This window comes from Phyllobates terribilis, unplaced genomic scaffold, assembly GCF_046119375.1.
Source record: "Phyllobates terribilis strain yellow unplaced genomic scaffold, ASM4611937v1 Scaffold_7__3_contigs__length_470593459, whole genome shotgun sequence".
NCBI lineage: Eukaryota > Metazoa > Chordata > Amphibia > Anura > Dendrobatidae > Phyllobates > Phyllobates terribilis.
Window position 1 is genome coordinate 247674753 of NW_027362767.1, and position 13852 is coordinate 247688604.

General features: G+C 50.4%; 1 protein-coding gene across 2 annotated transcripts; it reads right to left on the reverse strand.

Moving 5' to 3' along the window:
• Positions 1-745: 745 nt before the first annotated feature.
• Positions 746-9032, reverse strand: ZDHHC12 (zDHHC palmitoyltransferase 12). Of its 2 annotated transcripts, none has more exons than XM_073640219.1 (5): positions 8838-9032; positions 6775-6911; positions 6603-6695; positions 3932-4095; positions 746-1905 (listed from the first exon to the last, which is right to left on the reverse strand). In XM_073640219.1, the coding sequence occupies exons 1-5, from the start codon at positions 8932-8934 to the stop codon at positions 1590-1592; spliced, it is 807 nt and encodes a 268-aa protein (XP_073496320.1). In that variant the 5' UTR covers positions 8935-9032; the 3' UTR covers positions 746-1589. The 2 variants fall into 2 exon arrangements, with proteins under 2 accessions (XP_073496320.1, XP_073496319.1); XM_073640218.1 differs by having other exon boundaries at positions 3932-4098; positions 8838-9031.
• Positions 9033-13852: the final 4820 nt, after the last annotated feature.

Below are 13852 nucleotides of genomic sequence, written 5' to 3' on the forward strand. Positions count from 1 at the left end.
AACAGCGCTACCCTCGGGTTGTGTGAGGTACTACTGCGCCTCCTAAGCCTGAGCTGCAGGACCACATATAGTCCATGGACAGGAGAAGAGATATTTCTGGAAGGAGGCAAAAATCCCTGATGTTTAATCAATAGGGTTCTTACAGCTGGGACCCACGCCAGTCATAAGAATGGGGGTCTCTAAGTCTCCATGTGGTCAGGTGCACTACTGGTCCAGTCACACACAGAGGGGTGAGATATGGGACTTATGATCGATTGGGATCCCGGGGGTCAGACCTAAAGCTTTCATGACCTCCGAATAGTGATTAGGGTTGTCTCATGAAAGTTCTGCAGAAGCGCACTGCTCCTCTACCTCCCGGCTTCCTGCTCGGCAGGTGGCGGTGCACTCCCGAAGATTCAGTTCAGACCTGCAAGGATGGTGACTGCGGGTCTGAACTGTGTGTCCTCCTCTGCTGCAAGCAGAAGAGGACTGAGGCAGTCTGCATCCGGCCAGCATTATAGCAGCACTTACAAGCTCTAAACCGAAGAGCTTGTCAGCACTGCCAGTGCCCACTGATTGTCTGCAGCGGTGGTCGGGAACCTGGACAACTAGCAGCAAACTATAAAATTAAAAGTCCCTCTGTTCCCAAAAACACAGGATTTTTAATAAGAATTTTGCAATTTTAACAAGATAATACCCCAGTCAAGGATTTGTGTGTTCTATGTGGAATATCTTGCCGACCTTTGTTCACACACAAGACAGAAAATATAGGTAAAGTCTTTATTAAATCAATTCTAAACCTGGCAGCACAAATCTATAAAAATAATCAGTGCCGTTCTCCGGCCTCATCGCCGGGCAGCGTCTTACACAGTATAGACTTCTCTACCAAGAGAGAGACTGGAGGCGCAGACACGGGGGTCCTGCCGTCACATAGTGGGAATATAAGAGCCATAGTGCTGTCTGGCAGAGATGAGCAGGGTCCATGATGGATGGACCTCCCAGAACTGTATAGGGGGCAAAGTTAGACAACGACCCCCTGTATACGTCTATGGCTACTGTGAAACAAAAAGCCGTAAAGTCAGCTTCCAGATCTCATCTTCCTCACGACTGATTTCTTACCAGAATGGCTCTCGATTGGTCTCAAACACTTGAAAATCCCCTTTTCAACATATTCCACCAATGTTAATGAATGAGACTTGACTACAGCATGGTTTTGTGTACACAGCTCCTCTGCGGATTTCTGTGTCTCTAGGGTAAGAACAGACCTCAACCAAACTGATCCTGCAGTGGAGGGTCCTCCAGGCCGCGTGTTCTCTCGTCTTGCAGGATCATACTGGACAGGTAGTTTGTAATACGGAACTATGGAAACACATAGGGCTGTGAACACTGTTTTTGGATGCATAGCAGTGCCGCCCCCATCTGTACTGGTCTTTGGCTATTATTCTGTCCGTTTACAGCGGGGTCTGATGTGTCCTCAGAGGCGCCATGGTCAATACTAGTGGGTAGAGGTGGCGAGGGTACCCTACAGCAATAACCAAGGGGCATGCTCAGTGTTATCCAACCCCTTCACTTAGGGGTCAGCTTGTTCTTTCCCCATCTCTGGTCCAGGTTCACACTGTGTTAATGGTGTCTCTGAAATAAACCCGTTCCCAGACCACGTTACCGCACGTACAGAAGAAGCTCCACAAGTTCCGGATGAGGCCTCGGTCAAAGGGGTTAGTGTCGGGGTCGCACTGCTTCAGGTAGGCGATGCGATGGTGGGACATGAACTCCCAGGTGGTGACGTTGCAGGAGATGAGGTACATGTGGCTGACGAGCAGCAGACTCACCACCACGGTGCAGACCACCATCACAACCAACGCTGCCAGCAAGAAGATGTTGGTGCGCAGCCACTCGCCCCAGGTCCCTACAGGGTGAAGTCCGGACCTGTACAAAGAAAACGTCTATTCACATCATCCAGGAGAGTGCAACGTAGCAAGGTGCTGGCACGTGGGTAGTGCCCGCCTGTGGTATTCACACCTACGTCACAGTGGATATCCAGGATTACACACTGCTTTATTATCTACGATCTGCATAGATCAAAATCCTGCCCCACTGTAGGACAAAGCTCCAGCTCCTCTGCAGATAAACCATGCTGAATACCAACAGCAGCCACTAGAGGGCGCTTACTGCACACTAATTCAGAATGCAGGAAGCTCCCCCTAGTGACGGCTGTAGGTATGTAGCAGATTATCTGCCATCTGTGTCTGTACAGGTCATTTGACAAGATCCTGTAGAAAGATGTTTCTTAAACAAGAAAAAAAATGAAATAAAAAGGATAAGGAGGAGGCTGGGTTTTTATAAAGATGGGAAATTTGCATCACCTTGCCTTTCCTAACCATGATAGTGAACAACCCATAACCCTAACAGGCTAATTAAGGTCTGAAAACTTGGTCAAAGTTACCTAAGCAACAAATCTCCAAGGGTGCCCAAACTATTGCATCGGCCCATTTTCATAATTTTTAAAATGTGAAAGATGAAAATATATATAGATTTTTTTTGCCTAAAATACAAAGCAAATGTGTCATCTGTAACTTTAGGCCTTTTAGAAATCATTTCAACTTGCTTAACTGTTCACAATAACAGTAATTTAGACCAGGGGTGCCCAAACTTTTACATCCCACTCTAACCTGTTCTGATCCTGAGTTACATCCTGTATTATACCCCAGAGCTGCACTCACTATTCTGCTGGTGCAGTCACTGTGTACATACATTACATTACTGATCCCGAGTTACATCCTGTATTATACTCCAGAGCTGTGCTCACTATTCTGCTGCTCCAGTCACTGTGTACATACATTACATTACTTATCCTGTACTGATCCTGAGTTACATCCTGTATTATACTCCAGAGCTGCACTCGCTGTTCTGCTGGTGCAGTCACTGTGTACATACATTACAATAGTGATCCTGAGTTACATCCTGTATTATACCCCAGAGCTGCACTCACTATTCTGCTGGTGCAGTCACTGTGTACATACATTACTGATCCTGTACATTACTGATCCTGTACTGATCCTGAGTTACCTCCTGCATTATACTCCAGAGCTGCACTCACTATTCTGCTGGTGCAGTCACTGTGTACATACATTACAATAGTGATCCTGAGTTACATCCTGTATTATACCCCAGAGCTGCACTCACTATTCTGCTGGTGCAGTCACTGTGTACATACATTACATTACTGATCCTGAGTTACATCCTGTATTATACTCCAGAGCTGCACTGACTATTCTGCTGATGCAGTCACTGTACATACATTACTGATCCTGAGTTACATCCTGTATTATACTCCAGAGCTGCACTCACTATTCTGCTGGTGCAGTCACTGTGTACATACATTACATTACTGATCCTGAGTTACATCCTGTATTATACTCCAGAGCTGCACTCACTATTCTGCTGATGCAGTCACTGTACATACATTACTGATCCCGAGTTACATCCCGTATTATACTCCAGAGCTGCACTCACTATTCTGCTGGTGCAGTCACTGTGTACATACATTACATTACTGATCCTGAGTTACATCCTGTATTATACTCCAGAGCTGCACTCGCTATTCTGCTGGTGCAGTCACTGTGTACATACATTACATTACTGATCCTGAGTTACATCCTGCATTATACTCCAGAGCTGCACTCACTATTCTGCTGGTGCAGTCACTGTGTACATACATTACATTACTGATCCTGAGTTACATCCTGTATTATACTCCAGAGCTGCACTCACTATTCTGCTGGTGCAGTCACTGTGTACATACATTACATTACTGATCCTGTGTAACATCCTGTATTATACTCCAGAGCTGCACTCACTGTTCTGCTGGTGCAGTCACTGTGTACATAAATGTATCACCACGGGATGTAATCTGGGATATGTAATGTGGGTATGGGATGTCCTTTTCTCTTACCATGCGATGTGGACGGCCCAGAGCAGCACCAGCAGCTGAAGAGCCAAGTACAAGATGAAGACTCGATGGTTCTTCTCCCCTACACAGTTCTCAATCCATGGGCAGTGATGGTCGTATCTCCGCACACAGCGCTGGCAGGATTTGCAGTGTCGAGCCCTCATCGGCTGCTGTGGGATGAGACGAGATTAATTTAAGGGACTTTTTCCAGAAAAACGACATCAATGGCCATAATGACGTATCACACTGCCGGGGATCAGCATCCCTCCTGATCAGATGCATGAAGATGTGTCAGCGAGGCCCAGGACAACGCCCAGTTACTGTTCATTTTTATTTAACATCTTTAAAAATAAACTTTGTTCTTCAGTCTTCATCAAGAATGTTACCATTCACTGACAGCAAGCAGCGCTGCACAATAGCTCTATATGCATGAATAAGCTTTGAAAACCATATGTATATATATATATATATATATATATATATATATATATATATATATATATATATATATATATATATATATATATATATATATACACACACACACACACTGCTCAAAAAAATAAAGGGAACACTCAAATAACCCATCCTAGATCTGAATGAATGAAATATTCTCATTGAATACTTTGTTCTGTACAAAGTTGAATGTGCTGACAACAAAATCACACAAAAATCAGCAATGGAAATCACATTTATTAACCAATGGAGGCCTGGATTTGGAGTCACCCCCAAAATTAAAGTGGAAAAACACACTACAGGCTGATCCAACTTTGATGTAATGTCCTTAAAACAAGTCAAAATGAGGCTGAGTATTGTGTGTGGCCTCCACGTGACTGTATGACCTCCCTACAACGCCTGGGCATGCTCCTGATGAGGCTGAGTATTGTGTGTGGCCTCCACGTGCCTGTATGACCTCCCTACAACGCCTGGGCATGCTCCTGATGAGGCTGAGTATTGTGTGTGGCCTCCACGTGCCTGTATGACCTCCCTACAACGCCTGGGCATGCTCCTGATGAGGTTGCGGATGGTCTCCTGTGGGATCTCCTCCCAGACCTGGACTAAAGCATCCGCCAACTCCTGGACAGTCTGTGGTGCAACGTGACGTTGGTGGATGGAGCGAGACATGATGTTCCAGATGTGCTCAATCGGATTCAGGTCTGGGGAACGGGCGGGCCAGTCCATAGCTTCAATGCCTTCATCTTGCAGGAACTGCTGACACACTCCAGCCACATGAGGTCTGGCATTGTCCTGCATTAGGAGGAACCCAGGGCCAACCGCACCAGCATGTGGTCTCACAAGGGGTCTGAGGATCTCATCTCGGTACCTAATGACAGTCAGGCTACCTCTGGCGAGCACATGGAGGGCTGTGCGGCAGTCCAAAGAAATGCCACCCCACACCATTACTGACCCACTGCCAAACCGGTCATGCTGAAGGATGTTGCAGGCAGCAGATCACTCTCCACGGTGTCTCCAGACTCTGTCACGTCTGTCACATGTGCTCAGTGTGAACCTGCTTTCATCTGTGAAGAGCACAGGGAGCCAGTGGCGACTTTGCCAATCCTGGTGTTCTGTGGCAAATGCCAAGCGTCCTGCACGGTGTTGGGCTTTGAGCACAACCCCCATCTGTGGACGTCGGGCCCTCATACCACCCTCATGGAGTCGGTTTCTAACCGTTTGTGCAGACACATGCACATTTGTGGCCTGCTGGAGGTCATTTTGCAGGGCTCTGGCAGTGCTCCTCCTGTTCCTCCTTGCACAAAGGCGGAGGTAGTGGTCCTGCTGCTGGGTTGTTGCCCTCCTACGGCCCCCTCCACATCTCCTGGTGTACTGGCCTGTCTCCTGGTAGCGCCTCCAGCCTCTGGACACTACGCTGACAGACACAGCAAACCTTCTTGCCACAGCTCGCATTGATGTGCCATCCTGGATGAGCTGCACTACCTGAGCAACTTCTGTGGGTTGTAGAGTCCGTCTCATGCTACCACGAGTGTGAAAGCACAACCAACATTCAAAAGTGACCAAAACATCAGCCAGAAAGCATTGGTACTGAGATGTGGTCTGTGGTCCCCACCTGCAGAACCACTCCTTTATTGAGGGTGTCTTGATAACTGCCAATAATTTCCATCTATTGTCTATTCCATTTGCACAACAGCATGTGAAATTGATTGTCAATCAGTGTTGCTTCCTAAGTGGACAGTTTGATTTCACAGAAGTTTGATTCACTTGGAGTTATATTCTGTTGTTTAAGTGTTCCCTTTATTTTTTTGAGCAGTGTATATTAACATACACACAAACAAACGACACACTCCTTTAAAGCAGTGATCTCCAATTCACACTACAATTCCCAGCATGCCCTTACATCCGCAGGGAGATGGTGTTTTTTTAACAGCTGGGAAACTACTACTTTAAAGTAAAAGGAACTCCTTGGAAATTGGTTTGAGATATAAAATGGAAATTGTGAAAACTAACATTTCTAACCCAGGGGTGTCATTAAATAATAATATTCTGGCTGCCTGGTGCCACCATTAGGGGGGAGCTCACTGTATGCAGTTACACAGCTCCCATTAGCTGCATACAGTTATATGTAAGGAGCTCCCTCTAGTGGGGACTAGAGCCAGCAAAATTTTGTGATCGCATTAGGCCCAATAAATATCATAAAGGGAAGGGGGAACTGCACCTTTAAAAAGCAATATCCACAGCGTCTCATCCTCACGGCGCCGGGGCTCAGCGACGTCTTCTCCTGCCTGTCGTTCTCTGCGGAGAGAGGATACTGACAGACGACAGATATATTAGTGGGCTGAGGCTCAGCTGCATTCACAAGGTCATACAGCAACACACAAGGGTTATACCTTCTCATCACAGTCTGAAAGCACATAGCCCGGGTCCATGAGCGACACTCCATAATACAGCGCCGTGGAGCATGTGACCATCAACACAAACACGAGCGGCTGCAGATGGATCCAGACATTCTCTTGGGAAGAGAGATCTGAAAAAAAAGAAGAAAGGGTTAAAAGAAAGCAAAGCTTCAAACACCAGCAGTATGTAAGGAGTCCTCTGTGGTCACTTCATTTTACAGAGCTCCAATCCCCCCCGAATGGCCACTGGGATAGAGAAATTCCAGCAGCTGCCACAAGGGGGAGCTCACTGCATTCACTGATCTCACTACCATACCAGTATGCAGTAAGGTCCCAGGCTCCCTCTAGTGGTGGCTCCAGACAGCTACAGTTTATTTTTCAGGGGAAAATCCAAGGATTTATTTTTTTTTGTTAAATGTATGAAATTAGGGAATGTGCTAAAATAAAAAAATTAACAACTAGTCAACATTTAATTCTTCTCCCCCATGGTGATCCCTGACAGTTCTTATTAACTTTGCTGTGGAAATCTCCCACTGTAACATTCAAGTGACCGCTGCGGCCAATCACCAGCCTCAGCAGTCTCATACAAAAAATCCCAGATTAGGCCAGAGACTGTGGATGTGTGGCACATGATTGCCCCAAAGACTGCCGCAGAGATGGAGTTAAAAGTCATTTATAAGGCAATTTAAAAAGTAACTGTAATTTTTCTCCCTTTATCACAGTACCTGCTCTGATGTAAATATAGAGTTTTCAGTACTGGATATCCCCTTTAATCCCTGGTGCAGCCTGGTTTACACTTAGAGGGGCGGTTTATGTTGCCCGTGGACACGCCCACTTCCAGGTCACGATTTCTGGATATGGAGCCTGCACCTATGTCTCCTGATCAACCCAAGTTACCAATGGGGAAACGCAATGAGACCTGGAGCCTCCGACAGGAACCGCGGGGATGGAGCCAGCAGAGGTGGTCTCTGGATACAGGGGGATCTGTATAAGATGAGCATCAATCCTGTATGTGCACATCTGCAGCCATCGCTGAGTGGGGGCGCTATATAGACTGTTAGGGTACCAACCTCAGTGGCAAGTGTCTGCGGGACTGATATAGGTCACTTTGTCATCAGACTGGTTCTGATTTGGCCCGTTAGTCGCCCCCTATTTGTGCCCTTGATGCCCCCGTCCTGCTGTCCGCCCTCTGGAGAGGATTTGGTGGCGGTTCTCTCTGGGCAGCAACGTGTGACCCATATTATGGTTATACAGAATTGGCTTAGTGTTTTTGGTTTATTCCTTGTTTAGGTTTTTAATAGAATTGATGTTTTATTAATAATAATAATAATAATATTATTCTGCAATCACCGGAATCTCCACCTCATCCAGGACTGGGCTCCAGCTGCTCTCGGGATCGGTGGGTTGCAGCCGGTGGTCCCCCGGAGATCAGCACAATACCCATAGTCTATGGATGGGGAGATGACTTATTTCGGGAATATCCCTTTAATCCCTTCTTATTCTCAGCTCGGGAATAATGAAATGTAGAGGCCAGTTCACACAATGGTGATGCCAACCGCCAAGCCCGGAACGGTGCGAAAATACACAATTATTTATCCTGTACAGAACATTCACCCCCGGGCTCTCCAGGGGAGTCGGGCGCTCTAGGGGTCGGGCTCTCCGGGGTTTGGGCTCACCGGGGGTCGGGCGCTCTGGGGGATGGAGGGGGCGTCAGGCTGTCCGGTGGTGGGGGGTCGGGCGCTCTCTCTGGGGGTGTTGGGCTCTCACTCCGAGGTTCGGGCTCTCCAGGGGTCGGGCGCTACACATGGAGCCCAAATGTAATATAAAGCGATGAAAACGTGTATTTCCCAGAATGGTGAGAATTATGAATAACGCCCCGTCCTCACCGCCTCAGAGAACAGAGGAAAAGACAAGTCCCCAGCACAGCCAGGAATGAGGGGAAAGCAGGTGCCCGCCCTGCAGGAGCCGGAGTGGCGGCCATATTGGCACCCAGCTTTCCCAGGATATGAAAGGACTGCAGACAGGGCACGTGGTAGAGGAATGCGGCACGTACTGACCGGTGTGGTGCAGGAGCAGCAGCAGAGTCACCCCGCACGTCAGCAGCGTGTGCACCGTCCTGATCCCGCACCCGAAGCCCCACACCGTGTAGAACATGACGGCTCTAAGACCCAGGCCCGGAGGCCGGAGAAACCAACCCGGAAGCCGCGAGCGGCCTGTGGAACGCGGAAGTGTGTTTCCATGGTAACAGCGGAGGCGCGGACCCCAGGCTGTGAATTACTATTGGCCAGCTGCAGCCGGAAGATGTGGATCACGTGTAGCGCTGTCCAATAGCGTGTCAGGTAAAAATCAGTGCTACTGTATAAAAGAGGTCTCATAGCAGAGGCACACAAAGAATAATGCCAGCCGCCGCGCTCCATACTGTACCACACCTTATATAAATACGGGATACACTGCTCACCATGAGGAGGCCGCCACATACGGACCCCGCTGTCATATGTAGGGACCTAAAGCCCCCTGTACGTTAGAAAGCGACCGAGTTCTGTCCACTGACTCCTCCATACACATGCAAATTGTCTCTTCAAAGAAGAAGAGGACTTGAACTCTATAGCGCCACCTGTTGGAAGCAGCGATCCTATACGTCTCAATCGACCCTTTAATGAGCTTTGCAATATAACTTAGGATAAAAGCCAAATCACAATCTCAGTCTGCAGACACAGTGTTTTGGGGCTGTTGCCCCTCGTCAGTACAAAGTTACATCTGATTTGCTTAGATGAGAGGCCAGAGGAACATTGCACAGCGAATAAGCCTCCTTACCTTGACGTGCAGGAGCAGATATGTCACTCTCCACAAGGAGAAGCATTGCCCCTTAGACCTCAGTCCAGAGCCTCTCATCTAGCCAAATCAGTTCTCATACTTTGCACTGATGAGGGCCAACAGCCCGAAACACCGTGTCTGCAAATTGAGATTCTGATTTGGCTTTTATCCTAAGTCATATTGCACAACTCATTAAAGGGTTGATTGTGACTTGTAGGATTGCTGCTTGCATCAGGAGTATAGAGTTCTAGTACTCTTCATCCCTGAAAATGCAACTTGCATATTTAATCCTCCATACACAGGAACACCCAGCCAAGCGCTGCTCTGATCTCTATGTGAGCTGCTGCCAGTCACATCTGTCCTCCAGACTCCACTGTCCTCTTCCAGACTCCTACCTTAAGACTCCTATCCTCCTCCTGACTCCTCCTTTCAGACTCCCCAGTCCTCCAGAGTCCACACGTCTCCAGACTCCGCTGTCTTCCTCCAGACTCCTCCCTTAAGACTCCTCTGTCCTCCAGACTCCTACCTTCAGACTCCACTGTCCTCCTCCAGACATATCACTCCTCTTCCACACTCCTCTCTTCCAACTCCTCTGTCCTCTTCCACACTTCTCCCTTCAGACTCCTCTGTTCTCTTCTAGACTCCGCTGTCCTCCTCTAGTCACCTCGGTCCTCTTCCAGACTCCTCCCTCCAGTCACCGCTGTCTTCCGCCAGACTCCTCTATCATCCGCCAGACTCCTCCTTCCAGTCACCTCTGTCCTTCTCCAGACTCCTCCCTCCAGTCACCTCTGTCCTCCTCCAGACTCCTCCCTCCAGACTCCTCCCTCCAGTCGCCTCTGTTCTTCTCTAGACTCCTCCCTCGTCACCTCTGTCCTCCTCCAGACTCCTCCCTCCAGTCACCTCTGTCCTCCTCCAGACTCCTCCCTCCTGTCACCTCTATCCTATGCCAGACTCCTCTATCATCCGCCAGCCTCCTCCTTCCTGTCACCTCTGTCCTTCTCCAGACTCCTCCCTCCAGTCACCTCTGTCCTCCTCCAGACTCCTCCCTCCAGTCACCTCTGTTCTTCTCCAGACTCCTCCCTCGTCACCTCTGTCCTCCGCCAGACTCCTCTATCATCTGCCAGACTCCTCCCTCCAGTCACCTCTGTTCTTCTCCAGACTCCTCCCTCCAGTCACCTGTCCTTCTCCAGACTCCTCCCTCCAGTCACCTCTGTCCTCCTCCAGACTCCTCCCTCCTGTCACCTCTGTCCTCTGCCAGACTCCTCTATCATCTGCCAGACTCCTCCTTCCAGTCACCTCTGTCCTTCTCCACTCTTCCCTCCAGTCACCTGTCCTCTAGACTCCTCCCTCCAGTCACCTCTGTCCTCCATCAGACTCCTCCTTCCAGTCACCTCTGTCCTCCTCTAGACTCCTCCCTTCAGACTCCTCTGTCCTCCATCAGACTCCTCCTTCCAGTCGCTTCTGCCCTCTTCCAGACTCCTTCCTCCAGTCGCCTCTGTCCTCTTCCAGACTCCTTCCTCCAGTCGCCTCTGTCCTCGTCCAGACTCCTTCCTCCAGTCGCCTCTGTCCTCGTCCAGACTCCTTCCTCCAGTCGCCTCTGTCCTCTTCCAGACTCCTTCCTCCAGTCGCCTCTGTCCTCTTCCAGACTCCTTCCTCCAGTCGCCTCTGTCCTCTTCCAGACTCCTTCCTCCAGTCGCCTCTGTCCTCTTCCAGACTCCTTCCTCCAGTCGCCTCTGTCCTCTTCCAGACTCCTCTCTCCAGTCGCCTCTGTCCTCCTCCAGACTCCTCCCTCCTGTCACCTCTGTCCTTTGCCAGACTCCTCTATCATCTGCCAGACTCCTCCTTCCAGTCACCTCTGTCCTTTTCCAGACTCTTCCCTCCAGTCACCTGTCCTCTAGACTCCTCCCTCCAGTCACCTCTGTCCTCCTCTAGACTCCTCCCACCAGTCACCTGTCCTCCTCTAGACTCCTCCCACCAGTCACCTGTCCTCCGCCAGACTCCTCCTTCCAGTCGCCTCTATCCTCTTCCAGACTCCTTCCACCAGTCACCTCTGTCCTTCTCCAGACTCCTCCCTCCAGTCACCTCTGTCCTCCTCCAGTCACCTGTCCTCCGCCAGACTCCTCCTTCCAGTCGCCTCTGTCCTCTTCCAGACTCCTCCTTCCAGGCTCCTCTGTCCTCCGCCAGACTCCTCCTTCCAGTCGCCTCTGTCCTCCTCCAGACTCCTTCCTCCAGTCACCTCTGCCCTTCTCCAGACTCCTCCCTCCAGTCACCTTTATCCTCCTCCAAACACCTCTGTCCTTCTCCAAACTCCTACCTCCAGTCACCTGTCCTCTAGACTCCTCCCTCCAGACTCCTCTGTCCTCCATCAGACTCCTCCTTCCAGTCGCTTCTGTCCTTTTCCAGACTCCTCCTTCCAGTCGCTTCTGTCCTTTTCCAGACTCCTCCTTCCAGTCGCCTCTGTCCTCTTCCAGACTCCTTCCTCCAGTCGCCTCTGTCCTCTTCCAGACTCCTTCCTCCAGTCGCCTCTGTCCTCCGCCAGACTCCTCCTTCCAGTCGCCTCTGTCTTCCTCCAGACTCCTCCCTCCAGTCACCTTTATCCTCCTCCAAACACCTGTCCTTCTCCAAACTCCTACCTCCAGTCACCTGTCCTCTAGACTCCTCCCTCCAGACTCCTCTGTCCTCCATCAGACTCCTCCTTCCAGTCGCTTCTGTCCTTTTCCAGACTCCTCCTTCCAGTCGCTTCTGTCCTTTTCCAGACTCCTCCTTCCAGTCGCCTCTGTCCTCTTCCAGACTCCTTCCTCCAGTCGCCTCTGTCCTCTTCCAGACTCCTTCCTCCAGTCGCCTCTGTCCTCTTCCAGACTCCTTCCTCCAGTCGCCTCTGTCCTCTTCCAGACTCCTTCCTCCAGTCGCCTCTGTCCTCTTCCAGACTCCTTCCTCCAGTCGCCTCTGTCCTCTTCCAGACTCCTCCCGGATAATCATTTTTACCCCTTTTCCAAGAAATTAAAGACGTTTCCTACCTAAAACAGTTTACCCATAAAATGAAATCAGCAGCTTGTGCTGTTTACATCAGCAGTGATTGGCTGTACCGCTATCAACGTGACCAATGTAGAGGCTGAGAATCGGCACTCAACCCAGGGAGAGTAATTAAAGCAGGTTTTTTTTTTTACAGGTAACTAAGCCTACAGGCCAAAGTTGTTTTTTTTTAATAGGGATAAACCCTTTACAATGACTCAATAGGGGTTGTCCACTACCTGAACAACCTTTTCTAATTGAAGTAGCCCCCTTCTAAAGTGAAAATACCAGATACCTGGAGCAGTCTGCGATAGAAGTGGGGATGATGCGGAGCAGTCTGCGAGAGAAGCGGGTACCATGCGGAGCAGTCTGCGAGAGAAGAGGGTACCATGCGGAGCAGTCTGCGAGAGAAGTGGGTACTATGCGGAGCAGTCTGCAAGAGAAGTGGGTACCATGCGGAGCAGTGTGCCAGAGGAGTGGAGAGCAAGGGGAGCAGTGTGGCAGGGATGTGGAGAGCGAGGGGAGCAGTGTGGCAGGGACGTGGAGAGCGAGGGGAGCAGTGTGGCAGGGACGTGGAGAGCGAGGGGAGCAGTGTGGCAGGGACGTGGAGAGCAAGGGGAGCAGTGTGGCAGGGACGTGGAGAGCAAGGGGAGCAGTGTGGCAGGGACGTGGAGAGCAAGGGGAGCAGTGTGGCAGGGAAGTGGAGAGCAAGGGGAGCAGTGTGGCAGGGACGTGGAGAGCAAGGGGAGCAGTGTGGCAGGGACGTGGAGAGCAAGGGGAGCAGTGTGCCAGAGCAGTGGAGAGCAAGGGGAGCAGTGTGCCAGAGCAGTGGAGAGCAAGGGGAGCAGTGTGCCAGAGCAGTGGAGAGCAAGGGGAGCAGTGTGCCAGAGCAGTGGAGAGCAAGGGGAGCAGTGTGCCAGAGCAGTGGAGAGCAAGGGGAGCTGTGTGCCAGAGCAGTGGAGAGCAAGGGGAGCAGTGTGCCAGAGCAGTGGAGAGCAAGGGGAGCAGTGTGCCAGAGCAGCAGAGATCAAGGGGAGAGCAGTGTGCCAGAGCAGTGGAGAGCAAGGGGAGCAGTGTGCCAGAGCGGTGGAGAGCAAGGGGAGAAGTGTGCCAGAGCGGTGGAGAGCAAGGGGAGCAGTGTGCCAGAGCAGTGGAGAGCAAGGGGAGCAGTGTGCCAGAGCAGTGGAGAGCAAGGGGAGCAGTGTGCCAGAGAAGTGGAGAGCAAGGGGAGCAGTGTGTCAGAGAA